At 37.4% G+C, this 17,198-nt stretch overlaps 1 protein-coding gene across 1 annotated transcript; it reads right to left on the reverse strand.

Moving 5' to 3' along the window:
• Positions 1-280: 280 nt before the first annotated feature.
• LIPN (lipase family member N) lies at positions 281-15,727 on the reverse strand. The gene is made up of 9 exons (XM_059900875.1): positions 15,620-15,727; positions 14,188-14,305; positions 11,881-12,079; positions 10,127-10,236; positions 7,540-7,676; positions 5,612-5,758; positions 4,099-4,170; positions 3,491-3,562; positions 281-514 (listed from the first exon to the last, which is right to left on the reverse strand). The coding sequence occupies exons 1-9, from the start codon at positions 15,725-15,727 to the stop codon at positions 281-283; spliced, it is 1,197 nt and encodes a 398-aa protein (XP_059756858.1).
• Between the last annotated feature and the right edge of the window lie 1,471 nt (positions 15,728-17,198).

Here is a 17,198-nt window from a genome sequence, read left to right on the forward strand (position 1 = left end):
GTGCACAGTTAGTAGAGAAGAGTTTACTAGGGCTTAGATGAAAAAATCGACCTAGCCCTGACTGAGGGGAAGATTCTAAGATTTCAGATGTAGACATTTCTTAGAGAAAGAGCAGCACAGTAGATATAATTCCTAGCTGGGATGCCGTGATAAGGGAAAACCTCAGCGACAGCAACAAGGTGAAGGATGCTGGAGTAGAACTCACTGCTGATGAGTATTTTCCCCAAAGCCTCTTATGGGCTTGGAAGCAACTTTTACCTGAAGAGTAGATGTATTGCAGTCAGGGAAATGACTTCATCAAATCTATGATTTTACTGTACACACGTTGAGCAGCATCGAGGCCCCAGATGAAATCAAAGTGGTTCCAGTCTGGCAATAGGTTGAAGTAATGGAGATTCCTGATTTGGGGGAGTATCCTGGTTACATCCCGGGGTGTTACAAGGACATCTTTTCCACCAACCCAAATAGCAGTAGGCACTTTCATGGCAGTCAGGTCATATAGTGGGGGACGACTCTATGGAAGAGAGAGAAAGTGCATTCATGAGCGGAAGCTCCTCAGAGCAACAACTGACTTCAAATAAATAGAGACTACTGAATATTTACTATGACCAAAGGAAGAAAGCATGCAATGGGCTCTATATTCAAGGAGTGTGAAGGAACAAGGCAAGATGGCTAAATAAACTTCTGTAAACAATGTAGGGTATATTAAATGCTATAAAACATTCCCCAAATGCAATGGAAGTGAAGACAAAGAAGAAATTATTTCCAACTGGGACTTCATATAAAGAGCAGTCATTTGAAATGACTCTTGAGGAATGGTTGGATTTTACAGACAAGGATGAAGGTGGCAGGGCTTTCCAGCAGGCAGGAATAGCATGTATGCCATGGTCAGGAATGGCAAGCTGTCCAGTGTACCCAGAAAAGAAAATATGTAAGGGAATACTGTAGGATATAAGATTGGAGACAGTCAAGGTCTAAATGAAAGGCTGAGGCAGCTGGGCAGCTTTCAGAAGTTTTGGAGACAAGGCAAGTTCATTTCTCAGAGCTCTGTCTTAGGATGATTGTATAGGTATCAGTTTGTGGGATGACTTGAAGAATAAATAGGTTGGAAATGGGTCCTGAAAAAAATCTAGACAAGCAGTTTGGATGATCCACATAAGGGGGTAACTGAAGCTATAAGGATGGCTAAATTCTCCAAAGACAAAGGGGAGAGAGATTTGAAGAATTTTGGAGGAATTCTGACAATTTGAGAGCAGTGGGGGACAGAGAGTAGCCAGTCAGAGGACAAAGGGAGCAATCAAAAAGGGAAGGAAAAAAATCAGAGATCGTTATATTATGGAAGTCCAAATCAGCGGGGTGAGTTGCAAGGAGACTGTGGTAACTAACACAAGATATAGGTGAGAATAGGCAATTATATTTGGCAATTAAAAGCCACAAGCAACTTTAAATAGAGTAGCTATAATAAGAAGATGAAGACCAAAACTACATTTTCCAGGGTTCAGGAGTGAGTGGAGAAGTGGAGATACTTCTCCACTTCCCTTTTAAATATTAAAAAATGTTGATAAAAACAGAGTGATGGAAGGATGACTTGATAGAATTGATGGGTTGACGGAAGGTTTTTTGTTTGTTTTTCATAAGGGATAGGAGTTCATTTAAGATAATAAGAGAAGCCAGTAAGAAGATATGAGAAGAGATGGGGTCGAGGGCACAAGATCAGGATAACTTGGATAATAAGAGGACCTTCATTTTCTGAGAGTGAAAGGAAGGAGAGAATCAAGAAGACAGAGATTTTAAGGTGGATTAGAGGGAAGTTAAAAAATTTCATTCATGCAACAAACAAGTATTAAGGGGCCAGTAAGTTCCTGGTACTCTGCCAGGTGAGACAATACTGGTGAACAAAAGAGAAGGAAATTCCTACCCTCATGAGGCTTACATGGGTTAATCCTCTTATTCTTAAAAAAACATAGAGTGGGCAAAGAGATTGTGCTGGGAACTTAAGGAGAGGACAAACTGTTGATACTTCTGAATGTAATAAAATTTGGCTTCCAATGATCTAAAATTACAAACAAATAAAACAGGATTGACCTGGAGTAGGGTAGGACCAGCTAGCTAACTGTGTGTAAATTCTGAGGCCATTTACACTCTCAATACTTGTCATCATGTTGTACACTTCAATCTTAAATATTTTTTGGTCAGTTTTACCTCAATAAAGCTGAACTTGACAATAATGGTCTTATGTGTGTGTGTGTTTTTTGTTTTATTTTCTTGTAAATGTGAACAATATATAACTATAACATGCTCATTACAATAATGACAGAAAGCAAATGTATGTAAAATCCAAAATGAGAGCCTCCTTTACTCTTTCATGTCCATCCACTTCACTCTTCCTTTCTTCCCCTTTTTGAAAGTTATCACTTTAACATTTGCTGTTTATTTATTTTCTGGCCTTTTTCTAAGCATTTGCAAATATATGCATTTGTAAATATACATTGTCTGAGGAGCAGGAAAAAACCTTTGCGGGTAATGAAAATATTCAATATCTTGCTTGTGATGTGGCTATATGAATGAATATATTTGTCAAAACTCACTGAGTTAGACACATAAAATCAGTGAATTTTACTGTATGTAAATCACACCTTAAGCTGATTAAAAATAATAATAAAATTATATATAGCTCTCATTGTCTTAAGGGCTAGTAGAATCATTTCTCTAAAAATTCAATCCATTACTGAGAAATTGACTGGTCTGATTGACTGATTTGATGTTCAGAAACAATTTCATCGATCTATGTTTGCACTAATAGCCTTAAATATGTCAGTCTGGGAAAACATCAGAAAAATGTGCTTAGTTCATACTGAGAAGCCCAGCCCCTGACTTAGAAAAAGGAAGGTGGCAACAGGATTGATTAAAAGTATAGGAAGGCTAAATGAGTCTATAAATTTTGGTGCGTAAAGTTAGAGGGAAAAAGTTGCCTTAAGATTCAACACTTCATGGGTGGAAAATTCTCTTTTATGTGTAATCCTAATTTTCTTCTGTTGGTATCAAGAAGCGTGTATTCATTTACTCTGTAAATTTTTATAGATTTTTATAAAACAATTTTCATTATTATGCAGCCATTAAAAATAATGTTTAAAAAAACCCCTCAGTAACATTGGTTATGTTTTGCTGTGACTGTAAATAAAAAAGCAAGATTGAAAGTTGTGGAAAAGCAGTGATGTTGAGATTGGAATAAATGTAATAAAATATTGATACATCTACTATAGTTATCTCTGGGTGGAGGGATTATAAATGACTTAACTCCCTTAGTATATAATTCTTTTATTTCCAGATTTTCTGAAATGAATACATATTAAAACTAGACTTTAAAAAAAAATCTCTATCAACCAATGTGAATGAGACCAATTGCCAGCTAGGATTCTTTTTACTCTCAAATAATTTATCATTGTAAGTTTTCAAAGCCACCCTTCTGGGGTCACTCTGAATAGCTCACCTGATTGTAATGATGCATGTTCTCAGCTTCACTTCCCCAGTCATAAGCTCTGAATTCATCAGATCGGTAAAGCTGAATTAAATGTTTTATAGAAAAATAATATTCACAGTAAGAATCATGATTGTTAACAGCAAATCTTAGGAAAGCACTGTACGCTGGGAAGAAAATAAGGCTTCGGGATCACCAGAAAGATATCAATAAATTTTACCAGTATGAAAAACAAGGTCGACAGATAGTGATGCAAAGATCTCCTTGGTTTGAAGGAAAAGCTAGTGGAAAACCAAGCCTCGTTGGGGGGAAATCAAATCTCAGGTATTTCTCTCTCTGGGGAAGGCTCAGTTCTCCTGAGACTCTCCCAGTTTACCTTTTGTTTCAGCTCAGGGCCTATTTTACAAGCTCTGATTTAAGATGGGGTTCATTTATGTCACCTACTTGGTCTGCCCCATCCCTTGTTCTTTCTCTTAAAATCCAGGGAAATCAAACCATAAAGATGGTGACAAGGGCAAAAAGGAAGCCAGCTGCTAAGTTTCTTAGAACAGACATGCTAACTCTGTCCTTTTGTATATAAAGAAAATTAAGGGAATAGTTTTCCATGACAAAGACCCTACCTGTTTTATATGCAGGATGTTCTGTATTGACGATCCAGTGGGAGAATGGGACATATACACATCCATTCGGCTCTGAAGGAAAAAGGACACGTATTACAGCATTAATCACCCAACGAAAAAACTATGCCTTTCAGAAGCAGATCATAATTATACTAAGAACTAATAAACAAATATTGCGGTTTTGAAAATGGCAAGGAAGAATCATCTAGATAATTACAAATTCATGTCAGGCACTTGAATGTGGGTGAACCATGGGCTGACTGGTGGCATGGGCTGCTTGAGAGCAAACCTGCATCAGCTCTGAAGCTGTAGGATAATTTGCTTATTTTGAAGCAGAAGCAACAATGGACATGGAGCAAAGCAACCAAGAAAGGCACTCTGTGCAAGTGCGTGTGTGTGGGGCTGCGGGTGTGTGTGTGCACAGATGTGATGGTCACAGATCAATAGATCAAAAATCCTGGAGTTCAGGACCTAACTTTGTTAATGATAAGCTTTGTGACTTTGGGAAGTTATTTATCATCTTTGAGTTTCTGTATTTTCATCTATTAAATGGACATGCTAAAAATCATACTACCAATTTGCTGTGCTCTTGTAAGGAAAAAATAAAATACTGCAAAAAAAAAGCTAAAAATCAATCACTTCCATGTGTACTGTACTTCAATCTTCATAAATATAATAGAGATGAAAATTGTAGACATAAAATAGTACTGATAATTGTATGTATAGAATATAATGGAACAAATCAAGGAAACTATTAAAAATCTTTACTTTTGAAGAAGCAGGCTTTGAACAATTGTTCCTCAAGGTTTTTGGTCTAACACAACTTATCCTCTTAAAGAATGTGGGCTGGGTGGCTGGCCGAGAAAAGCTATTTTGGAACTAGCTTCACTGTAACAGTCTCGCTGGCTGCCATTTGGAATATGACAGAGATAACTACTCAACCACACTGGTCTTTAGTCTGAACTCCTCCTCCTCCTTGAATTCTCAATAACAGGAAACAAGGAGTTGATGAAACAGGACTTCTGCTCTTTCATAGGAAAGGGATTACACTCCATTCCATTCTGTCTTGTATGTTCCAAGTTAAATGATGAATTTTATTTGAGGTTAAATTCACCCAACAAGTGAAGGCATACATGGAATAAATTTAATGCTTGTATGTACTTCTTTTCTAGGATTTTATTTTATTTTTTAATGCACTGTGTTGTACTGAAATAAAATCAAGTTGACTGTAGTTAAGTGGTGGCTGATTGTGAACATGTGAAACCACTACCTATTGTGGAACAACTATTTTCTTAAATTTGACCAGGTATGAAAGGATGAAGCTGCCTGTTGTCTTCCTCAGTCTTCACATTCATGGTCCATTGAATATCTAATCTTCTATGCATAGCAAATCTCTGCCCTTAAGTTTAGAATGCCACATTAATTTATGTAGTATAATAGATACATCAAAATGAATCAAAGAAAAGCTGGAATTTCTACAAGCATCAAATGGCCCCAGAATCATTATACATACCATGTTCACATTTTTCATGTTGAATCCGGCCCATAAAGACATAAATTCAATACATATCACCCGTAATATTATATTGTTGCAGATTTTGGTAGAAGGTGACTTCATTATTTTATTTTCTAAAAAGAAACCTTTGGTACCAAAAAGTCTCTGTAAAAATAAAAAATAATTATTCTTTCGAGGACCATTTTCAGACTTCTTGACATTCCATTCATCCCAGGAATGAGAATTCTCGGGGCTCTACTTATATTTGTATATTTATTTGCTGTTTTGGTCAAGGAGATCAAGTCATTCAGGAAAAGTTACTATTTATGAATTGGTCTCCACCCAGCTAATATCATCAAACATAAATTACAAGGAGACTGCAGTAAGGACCCTCAACCTCAAATTAGCTAATTTCTCCATGGTGAAGCTCCCCCACATTCTGTCCAATCAGCGATTGCCTGTATTTCTCTTTAAATGGCAAGAAAGGTAGAGCAGTTTCTCCTTAAGGTCAAATATTGCCTTGAATAGGAAGGAAAAGCAGGGTTTTTCCCTATTACTCGTGTACACATCACCTTTCTGGTAGTGTTCCAGAGTAGCCAGCTTTTGTGCTGAAAGGTAGAGGCTGGAGTACTGAAGGGAGGGTGCCACTGGGCAGAAAAACAATTGATGTCTTGGGAGGCAGCATAGTTAAAACTTCTAGGGCTTTTGGAAAAGCAAGCTTGGGCGGGCATCTCTGATGAGAGGACTGGAGCTTCTAGGGGCAACGGATATTATGAAATGGGGGGTGGGCCAGAGAATGGGACTTAAAGTGGCGGGAAGTTTGACAGTAGAGGATAAGAAACTGAGATAAGTCAGGGACAATATGTGCCTCAGACCCGACCTATGTAGGCAAAGCCTCACATATGCAAAACTGGTGTATTTAGAAATAGATGTGTCTATCTCTGAATTTAATTCAACTAATTTGTCTGCTCAACTCTGCCCAAATGCAGTAAATATCTAAAACTAACTGATGTCAGCACACTTTAAAATAGAACTATCAACGACAAAAAAGGGAAGTTACATCACTTGAGCTTACTAAACAATACCAAAAAACTACTATCAAACCAATCATTAGGCCTCATGGAAGTTCTTCCTTGTGTTAGCTCACAAATACTTTTTTTCCCATTTCTACCTCTTCACCTCAAACCAGGACCTCATTTTATATATGAATTATTGTGATACCCTAATTGGTCTCCTTGACTTCATTTTGGCCAAAATTTATTCTATCCTTTGCCCCAAATTTGAGGGGCAATCTTGATAAAATACTATGTTCATTGTGGCAATGACCTTTTTAGAGAAACAAAAAGCAAACAGAAAAAAACTTTCAAAGAATAAAATCCCAAACTCACAACTGACCATCAAACTACTTTTCCAACCATTGGAAAATAACCACTAAATACTTGAATAAATAATTCAGCTCTAAGACATTTACGCTTTGGAATCTTAGCTTCAGTAAATTAGAGCAAGCTCCCATATGGGAAGGGTTATATTATTCAGGCTTTTCTAACATCAAAGTCAGGGATATCAGTGATCACATGTAACTTGGAAAGTGTCTTCCATTTGGGCACTGTGAATTCATTGACATGCCCAGGGGAATAAGAATGGAACAAGGAAACTTGTGAGTAGATCTTAAACTGACACGGCAGTCAGCTCAGTTAGAAATTCTGATTTATACTCAGGTCTGTTAATAACTGAGTATAGTGAATTGTATATGGGAGCTGTAGACATTGTGGCATAGACAAACACACACAAGGACACATACACTCCAAGCACATGATCCCAGAGTCTGGTTTCTACAGATTTCATCTAAATGTCCTACTTTTGTTTCATAATAGATTTTAAAATAATAAGGATCTATCATCCAAAAGGAGATCCTCATATACTTTTTGGCAAAAGGAAGCGCCTACCTTGACTGAGGAACTTGAAAGTAGGAAAAAACTGGTAAAAATGCCCGTGGGGTATTTGAGTGAGATCACAGGACTCAAGGCAAAATTCATTTTGATTCTTTGTGCCAGTTCAGGCATGGTGGCAAAGGCTGCAAACCCTGAGAGAACAGGAGACAAGACAATCTTGTAAAAATTAGAAGTATTTAGGCAATGTTTCTACTAACAAAAGTGGGACTCTGCTTTGTCATCTTTATCCTTTTACTGCATTGATCTTGGGGATGAATTGGGAAACTCTTCTACGTTATCCTGCAAAGTTAATCTGCCTTCAGCCCTCTCTGCTCTCAAGTCTCCATTTTTCTCTTATTCTGGACAATTTAACTGGGTTGGGGAAAGTGAAGGATAAGTTGCTGAAGCAACTCCTGCCAAGTAAACTGGGGACACCTTCACTTCCCAAGCGTGGGGTAAGTGCTGGCAATATTGCCACTTTACCACCAACTCTGAGATGTCAGAGTGAGTCACAGAGCCTCTAGAAATAAATAATCAGTTCATGGGAGGTGAATCAATCAGCTCTTTCTGCACTATCGTCCAGTTATTCCACAGTTTTTCTTTCTCACAGTCGAATGAGATTTCATTGCTCTCAGTGCTTCACTGGATGCTTACCAAAACCTCTGGAACCTTCCCTGCGTCCAAAAGGGAATGGGCTTTCCCTCAGTCCACCATGGTCCCAGTAAGGACCATATGTCTCCATTTGCTCTGATTGTTCAGTAATAGCATTGCATCCATATCTAGCACTCTGAGGTTGAGGGCAGGGATCAGCCTCACACAGGAAAGGCTATGTGGAGGATCTCTGTGTTTTGGTTCCCTAAGGTACTTTCCTGGGCCCCCCTCCACTGTGTGTGTGTGTGTGTGTGTGTGTGTGTGTGTGTGTGTGTGTGTACATAGCCATAGCAGGGGGTTTTTTTCTTCTGAACTTCTTGTTGAAATATTGAAACTCTCTTAGCCAGAAAAGGAACTGGCTGAGTAATTGATACAAAGACTGAAACAGGCATAATTGTTCCCCCTAGAAGATGTCTAGAAATGTGTGGAGGTGAGTTTTTGATGGTCATACTGACTGGGGAGCCCAACTATTATTTAAGGGGCTAGGGCCTGACTTGTTAAATGTCCTATAAAGAGTAGGCCCTTCCCACATAACAAAAATTTCTCTGCTCAAAAGGCAAATAGTGCTCACCGAAAAATTTCATGCCCTAAATGTAACGCAGAGCCCTGATGATCAAATTTACTGTTTTCTCTGCTAATCAGATATGAGAGCATATCTAAGTCCTATCCACTTTTCAAGACACCACTCAAGTCATCCTTCTCTCTACAGTTTCTCCACAGCACCCAAGCACCCCATCGGTGAAGTCAAAGTGACCTGGTTTGAATTTATGTGCCACCTCTTATGTATTAAGAGATCTTGAAGGAGCCACTTAATTTCTATGAACTTCTGTTTCCTTTTCTATGAGATGGAAATAATAATGGTAGGATTGTTCTGACGCTTAGACAGAGAGATTGTAGGAAAGGTCCTGAACAGAGGACCCTAAACATAGTAAAGTCTCCTAAGTCTTAGCTATTACGGTGTAATTATTTTCCTGTTAGTGACAGTTTTTTGGGGAGTGGGGTTGGGTCCCCTTATTAGTTCTTTGATCCTCTTTTAGTGTATTTGCTCTCATGCTCACTGCCTAGTCTAAATTTGTAAGCTGCCTATCAGTACAAAGCACTGGTAAACACCTATTTGCTCCTGATGGTAATGGTGATAATGAGACTACTGTAGGAATATTTATTGTCTCTTGCACAGTTTCACCCAAACTAAAATACTGCATTTTCATATAACCCAGTCTCTTAAAACTGGAAACTTTAGTGGAAGATTACTAACAAATTTATATTTTTAATAGTATGGGTTCCTTTAAATTTTTATTTGGAACTAGACTATTGATTTCTTTTAAAAAAATCTAGGAACCACACATTCAAAGTACATTTCCTGGACTTTTAAAAAAATCTATATAGTGCTTACAATTAATTGCTACTCCATAAATATTAAATCATACACTAAATGGATAAGCCCAGTTGATTTATTGTAGGAAGCTTTTGTGGTCTGATTCACAAACAAAATGTTACCATACCTTTTCAATTTGTTCAAATATGAGTATAAGCCCCTCTTTTTTATTTTTTAAAATTCCATGTGGGTTGTGAGGAAGGTATGATTGATGCATAGTTAACGTTCTTCAAGGATATTTCATGGCATTTGGCTTTACTTTTTCAGCTTGGAGGAGATCTAGAGACTTACTCTTTGGAAATACCTGTTTGGATTTTGAGCACACATTATTCCTGGGAAATTACATCACCATTACAAATGTGTTGTGGTGACCGGAAATAGATGAAAGGCTCGTCCTACATACTCACAGTCTCTGGAATTCAGGCTCACAGCCACTTAGGGCACTAGGGTTATGTGCCCAACACAGGACAGAGAATTAAGGACACCATAAATGTAAAACAGTTACTCTGTTCCAATTCAAAGGTGAACTTTTGCATGGCTCTGACCCTTGTAAAGTGTTGACCCTTGTAAACATACCTATTGTAGTACCAAGTGAATGTCCAATGAAATACAACTTCTCTTGACCAGTTTTGTTTACAATGAAGTCTATTATTCCTGGGAGATCATATTTGGCCATTTCATCAAAGCTGAAAAATAAAACAGAAACTTATAAATATTCCCAAGTAAGTTCAAAACTCAGAGCACTTGCTTTTTTATTTTTTACACACAGAATTCTGTGCTGTCCACTTACTTGGTTTGTATTTCATTATTTATTCAGTTACATATAGGCTATTGTAGCTTTTCTTTGTTGCACTTATATGTGTTACTTTCTGATAACAGGAATGATTTGAGACTTGTGTAAACTACATTATCTGAAGTTTAATCTTGTCATTCTTCCTTTTTGTTCCCTTCTCTTGCATTTCTTTTGCTGTCCTTTCCTTACCTGGTTTGCATGCCTCTACTTCAGTCTCCCCCAGGGAACTTCAAGACTCTTAGGGCCACTTAATACCCAGCTTTGGAAACAGAACTGGTTGTAAATCATGATTCCACCATGTGCTAGCTGAGTAACTTTCCATAAGTTACTTAAATGCTCTGAGCTTAAGTTTCCTTATCTGTGAAATGAACATGATAATGCTATATGTCAGGGCTGCTATAGGGGTTGGATTAAAGGAATGACTCTGGCTGCTATTAGACACTCAGTCAGATGTTGCTATTATTAATATTTCTGTCCATATAGAGATATATTCAATATATACCAAAATCCTATAGTACCAGTTCAACCAACATTAATACAAGAGAACAAAAAAGGCCTAAATAACATATAGTAGAATTAGGTACCTCAGGAACTAAGGGCCTGCTTATTAGAAGAACATGAGAGGAAATATAGATTGGTACTCTCCAGTATAAGAGAATGGCTGTGATGTCTTATAGTAAATAAGCTCCAAGCTCCCAGCCAAGGACCAATCACACAAAATATTTCCCAATGCTTGACCTGGAGCAAAAGGTCTGACCCTAACAATTTCATCTATTCTTTCTTTCCTTCCAACTTGTCAGTGGGTACTGAATATTTCATTAATATGGTTTTGCTCTAGCAGCAGGCTTTAAACCAACAGGGAGTTTAAGCCTGAGAAAGGATGTCCACTGCAGGCATCAGCCTGTCCTTTGGTGACAGCAGAAAACACTTTCATTAAAAGAAGCAGTCAGCATATCAAAAGATTCTTTTCTATTGCCTATTAACAAAGTTTTAAAGATCTCATGTTAAAGCTTTCCTGAGAATGGTATTCTATACATTCTCAACCACAGTTTCTGTAGGTAAAATATGGTACTGATACACATCTTCTTTGCAAAACTGATTGGCTGTCCAAGAGAAAAGACTTGTAATAGCATCACTAGGATAAACATAAGCTTCATGAGGGCAGAGACTTTGTTCACTCTTGAATGCTCAGGGCCTAGAACAGTGCATAGAGTAGGCACTCAATAAACATTGGTTGAGTGAGTGCATACTTTGGTCACAGGAATTTCCTAAGCTGTCCCTTGGGGCATACTTATAATGTATAGTATTGGATAGAATTGTATGTTAAAATGACCCTGTTGAAATGATATAATTCGCTTGTTGGAGAATCAGTGGAAATCAGAGCTTCTTGCTATTTATTTCCTTCGAGATGTTAATAGAAATTACAAGGAGCTTTGTGACTCCAAGTATCATACATTATTGTTAATACCACCCACACTATTAGATTTAAAGGACTTGTCTCAAATTGCCTTCATGAACTTTCATAGATATAGTTTACCTAAAGGCCCAGAATTCCTCTTCATTCACTGAGAGTGTTTTGTGTCTCCTTGACCAAGTGTTGCCCCGACTGTTTCCCATCCATACATCGTAACCTGCATCTGCTAGAAGGAATCCAAGGCTGCCATTGGCGTAATTCTGAAGCCAGGAGGCACTGTCTGCAAACAGAGCATGCTGCAAGTATACAACTGGCTGGGCACCTGGAAGGAGGGAGGAAGGAAGAGAGAGAAATTTATAATAAATAGAGCATCTCAGGAACATGACAGAAACACACACACACACACACACACACACACACACACACCCCACTGGGAAAAGCAAAAACCAAAAACAGCATTCACTTTTCCCCTTGTCATTAGTGTAGAGTGTTGTAATCACATAACAAGTTTTTTGAGCACATACTTTGTACCTGGTGTTATGCTGATTGGTTGACATGCATGAGCTTATTAAATTCTTACAATAACTCTATAAAGTAGCTCCTACTTTGAGGATCCTCATTTTATACTTGTGGAGACTTAAGGTAGTTAGGTAACTTTCCTAAGGGGTCATTCAGCTAATAAGGTACATGGGTAGGACTCAAGCCTGGTTCTGTTTCATGCCAAAGCGTGTGCTTGTAACTGCTCTGCACTATGTATTCACTTTTACATGTATTCACTATGTATTCGCTTTTACATATCTCCTGGGTTTGACTTACAAAGACATGAAGATGATCATGTTTGATGGAGTCTTATGCCTCTTCCAGGAGGAGGGGGAGGTGAGCATAAATGGACCATGACCAGTTCCTCACCAAACTTCCAGTCAAACCCCCAGCCTCTGTGCACTGAAGAATATTTGAAAACTATAGCAGTAAAATCAACTCAACGCCCTCTTGTGAACTCTCAAGTTTCTGAGGAAGAGAACCAGGATGGAAGATTCTAGAACTTAGTAGTTAAGAGCACAGGTTCTGGAGTCAGGCTTTCTGGGTTTGAATTCTGGTTCTGTCATTTGCCATTTGTGTGACTTCGAGCCTATTACATAACCTGTTTTACCTCAGTTTCATGATCTGTAAAATGATAACTATTAATAGTGCCAACTTCATAGGGTTTCTGGGAGGTTTAATTGACTTAATTCATTTAAAGCATTTAGAAAGATACACCTAATAAATGTCTTTTAACTCTAAATCTTCCCCAAATTCTCCCTCCTTAAGTAGTCTTTCTTGTAAAAGTTTTCTCCTTTTATGTTTCATAGCACCTCCCTACCCCACCCCTCGCTGTGCCTAGTATTGCAAGATTTACCAAAAACAAAAACAAAGATAAATAAAATGACCCAGGATACCCTGTTAAATATGAATTTCAGATTAACAATGAATAACTTTTTCATATAAGTACATCATAAAGTGAGATTTACACGAAAAACTCATCTGCTGTTTATCAGAAATTCAACTTTAACTGGGCATCTCATATTTTAGATAGTAATCCTACCCATGTCCCACTCCCAGTTTTTATTGTGAAACTCTTGAATTCTTGAACTACATGATTTTAGCTGCCTCTGAATGTGGCTGGGAGATGAGATGATTCATGGTAAATGGTCTCATTTACCATGAATCATCTCATGGTATATGATTTGGTAGATAAAGGTCACTGGGCCTTTGCAGATGTTTTGCTTGCTCTTCTCTCTCCCTCCTCAGGGGCTTTGCAGTTATATTTCCCCTTTTAAAGAGTGTAATTCATCTGCTTTTGCATGGCTTGTTCCACATTCTAGAATGAAGCCTTAGTAACCCCATGCTCTTTCATTGCATAAACTGTCTGTTCCTCAGGTCAAAGCATACATGAATGTTAAAGTTTTCCTTCCTGGAAAAAGTTTCAGAAATGCCACTGTCATTTAATTGGGTTTTTTTTTTTTTTATCCTGCAGAGGGAGGCCTGTTCATTCTAGAGGGGGCAGGAGAGACTCTTTTGGGATACCCCACAGCCAGCTTCATACAACCCAGCCAATCTCTTTCCAACAGTGAGGAAATCCACTATTCGGAATACAGCAATTTTCCACATGAGAAATCAGTAATGAGCTAACAAAATGTAGGCTCCACCTCTGCATTTACTCTCTAAGAAGAAAGCCTGGCGGCAGTCAAGAAGATCAGTCTTGCTCTTTGTAATTTTAGGTTCTTTCCTGTCTTCAGAGAATTGGAAAAGAATGAGACTCCCTGTTAGCAATGTAAAGACTAATCCAAAATTCAAACCAATTTTGATAAATCAGTCATTGTCTTAATGAACAGTCAGCAATAAACTTTAGTCATACGCAATTCTCCTTCTCAGGAGAGACACATCTTCTACCTGTGCTCCTAGTGTCTCTTCGTCCATGGGGAATTCTGTTGACACTGAGTATGTACCCATCTTGAGTGGTGACTTTGTACTCCTCACTGGGGTAGCCATTGTAGGTGATGATTTCACTCTGCCCAGTAAAAATATGAGCGTTAGCTAAACATCTTCTCTAAAGATTATCAAAAGGAACTAGAAAAAAGCAACTAGTGTGTGCTTTTTGGGGTAAATTATCTGAAATCTGTAGCCCCAGGTAACTGTAAAATTAATTTACTACATAAAGTCTTGATAGAAAAAAAAGTAAACTATTAGAAAATGTCTGCTAGTAGTAAATTTTTCGGGGGGTTGGAGATAATATCTAGCATTGACCCACTCTTCTGACAAAACTATATTCTCAAGTCATTTGTCTTTTTTTTTTTTAAAGTATACATATATATATTTGATTGAAGTATAGTTGATTTACAAAGTTGTGTTAGTTTCTGGTGTATAGCAAAGTAATTTAGTTATATATATATATATATATATATATATATATATATATATATATATACACACACATATATGTATTATATATATTCTTTTTCATATTCTTTTCCATTATGGTTTATTACAGAATACTGAATATAGTTCCCTGTGCTAGACAATAGAACCTTGTTGTTTATCCATACTATATATAATAGTTTGCATCTGCTAATCCCAAACCCTCCCCTGCCCCACCCCCCAGCAACCACAAGTCTGTTCTCTACATCTGTGAGTTTGTTTCTGTTTTGTAGATAAGTTCATTTGTGTCATATTTTAGATTCCACATATAAGTGACATCATATGGTATTTGTCTTTCTCTTTCTGACTTACTTCACTTAGTATGATAATCTCTATGTCCATCAATGTAGCTGCAAATGGCATTATTTTATTCTTTTTTATGGCTGAGTAAAATTCCATTGTGTGTGTGTGTATGTGTGTGTGTGTGTGTGTGTGTGTGTATACCACATTTTTTAAAACTTTTTGTTTTATATAGGAGTATAGTTGATTAACAATGTTGTTAGTTTCAGGTATAGGGCAAAATGATTAAGTTATACATATATATGTGTCAATTGTCTTTTGAGACCCCTCTTGGTTTAAAGATAATAAAACCATAGTCCAGTAGAGGGCAGTCATATATATCATCCAGAGGGCTTAAAATAGAAATTCTTAATATTCTTAAAAATGTAAATTCAAAAGAGGAAGTTATCTATAAAAGATATAATTCTGCTTTATATTGCTAGAAAGTATTACTTATTCAGCCAAAAAAGATCTACCTAGCTTAACTCTTGGAGAAATGTTAAAAATCACCCATGTTTTATGTTTTCTTATCAGAGATTTTTCTGCCATACAGGAACTTTAATATCTCACAATCAACTAATCTGCTTTATTTATTTATAAAATTTATTTGGAATTTTCCATCACTTACAATATTCATCCACACTTCAGGATTTGCTTCTTTCTCCAAATTAAAGAATCTGCCAGCATTTAAAGTTCCACAAATCAAATAGGTTGTTGTTAAAAACAGCCACATCATGCGAATGCCTGGCATAAAACATTTAATAACCACAGATTAATGTTATGTGTCAAAGTTGATTAACGAAATTAAAATATTCCCCTAATGAAAACTTGACTAACATCCTGAGAAAGCTGAGACAGTGTGGAAGGGAGTAAATACAGTGAGCTAACTCCGAGCACTATTAATCTATTTTTTTCACATAGAAATTGCCCTGACATAGTCCACTTCCAGAAATGAAATGAATTCAATCTAGTATGAAGGTTTATTTTTTGTTTTATTTTAATCCAAGTTTTTCAATTAATTTAAATCTTTGCTCACCTTTGAGTTGCCAGAACACATAAAGATTCAGAGGACAAGTTTCCATACCATGGCAAAGCTACAAGTGGAGTTATCCTCTAGTCTCATCCAGCAACCCACCAAAACAACAAGAGCAACGAACAACGAAGCGTCAAACAAACAGACTTATGATCAGTTTTAAGGGATGTGATTATTTTTCTTGTGGACGCCCAAAGGCAAATTTTGCACATTTAAATGTGCAATGTCTCTTCCTTGGCACGGCTTAAAAGCATGTCTCCTCAAACCAGCCTGACCATAATCTCAACGCAGATTACTCATCATAGTGGAGGTGCAGTCCAATGGCCTGAGTTTGAAGTCCAGCCCCACCATGAACAAGATTTCTGACCTTGGGCAAGTTATTCAGTAGCTTTGTCTCCTGGTTTTCTCGCTGGTAGCATTAGGATAGCAATGTAACCTACCTTATAGGGCTGTAGGGAGGATTAAGTGACACACAAAGCACTAAGTCCAGTGTGAGCTTTCACTATTTTTTTAAAATCTAAGAACGAACAAGAGAATAACATTAGAGAGGCTTTACTGTAACAAATTAATGACAGACTTCTAGAAATTCAGAACTTACTTTTGAAGTGAAATAGCTTTCCATAAATTTGCTATCTGGATGAAGACGATTTTACTTCTGTAAATGTTATATAATTAAAAACATTTAGAAACTAATAACTAATATCTATTGAGGGCTTAGCTTGTGTCAGACACTGTTCTAAATGCTTCACATCGTGTTATTTAAACCTCAGAGAAATGCCAGAAAGCAGCTACTGTTATCATTCTCGTTTTGTCAATGAAATTAACAGAGCCTTAGAGAGATGAAAGATCTGCCCAAGGTTACAGAACAGAGAGGTGACAGAACTAGGACAGGAACAAAGGCAGCCTCAGCACAGAGCCCTTACACCTGGCTACTACTCCCAACCTGTCTCCCGATTGTGATAAATCTTGATCTTACCTAGTTAGGTGAGCTTCCCTTGTTCCTGAGGACTCTCAGTGATGAAGAACTTCTGAAATTTTGCATGTGACAAAATGAAGAATGAGATATGACTGAAGTTAGAAACTAGAGAAATGAGAGACAGGAAGCCCATGGAAATGAAGAAACCCTGGACAGTGACACATGCCTAGGGACAAATAACCAGTTTGACTGAATCCT

This window comes from Balaenoptera ricei, chromosome 16, assembly GCF_028023285.1.
Source record: "Balaenoptera ricei isolate mBalRic1 chromosome 16, mBalRic1.hap2, whole genome shotgun sequence".
In the NCBI taxonomy this organism is placed as follows: domain Eukaryota; kingdom Metazoa; phylum Chordata; class Mammalia; order Artiodactyla; family Balaenopteridae; genus Balaenoptera; species Balaenoptera ricei.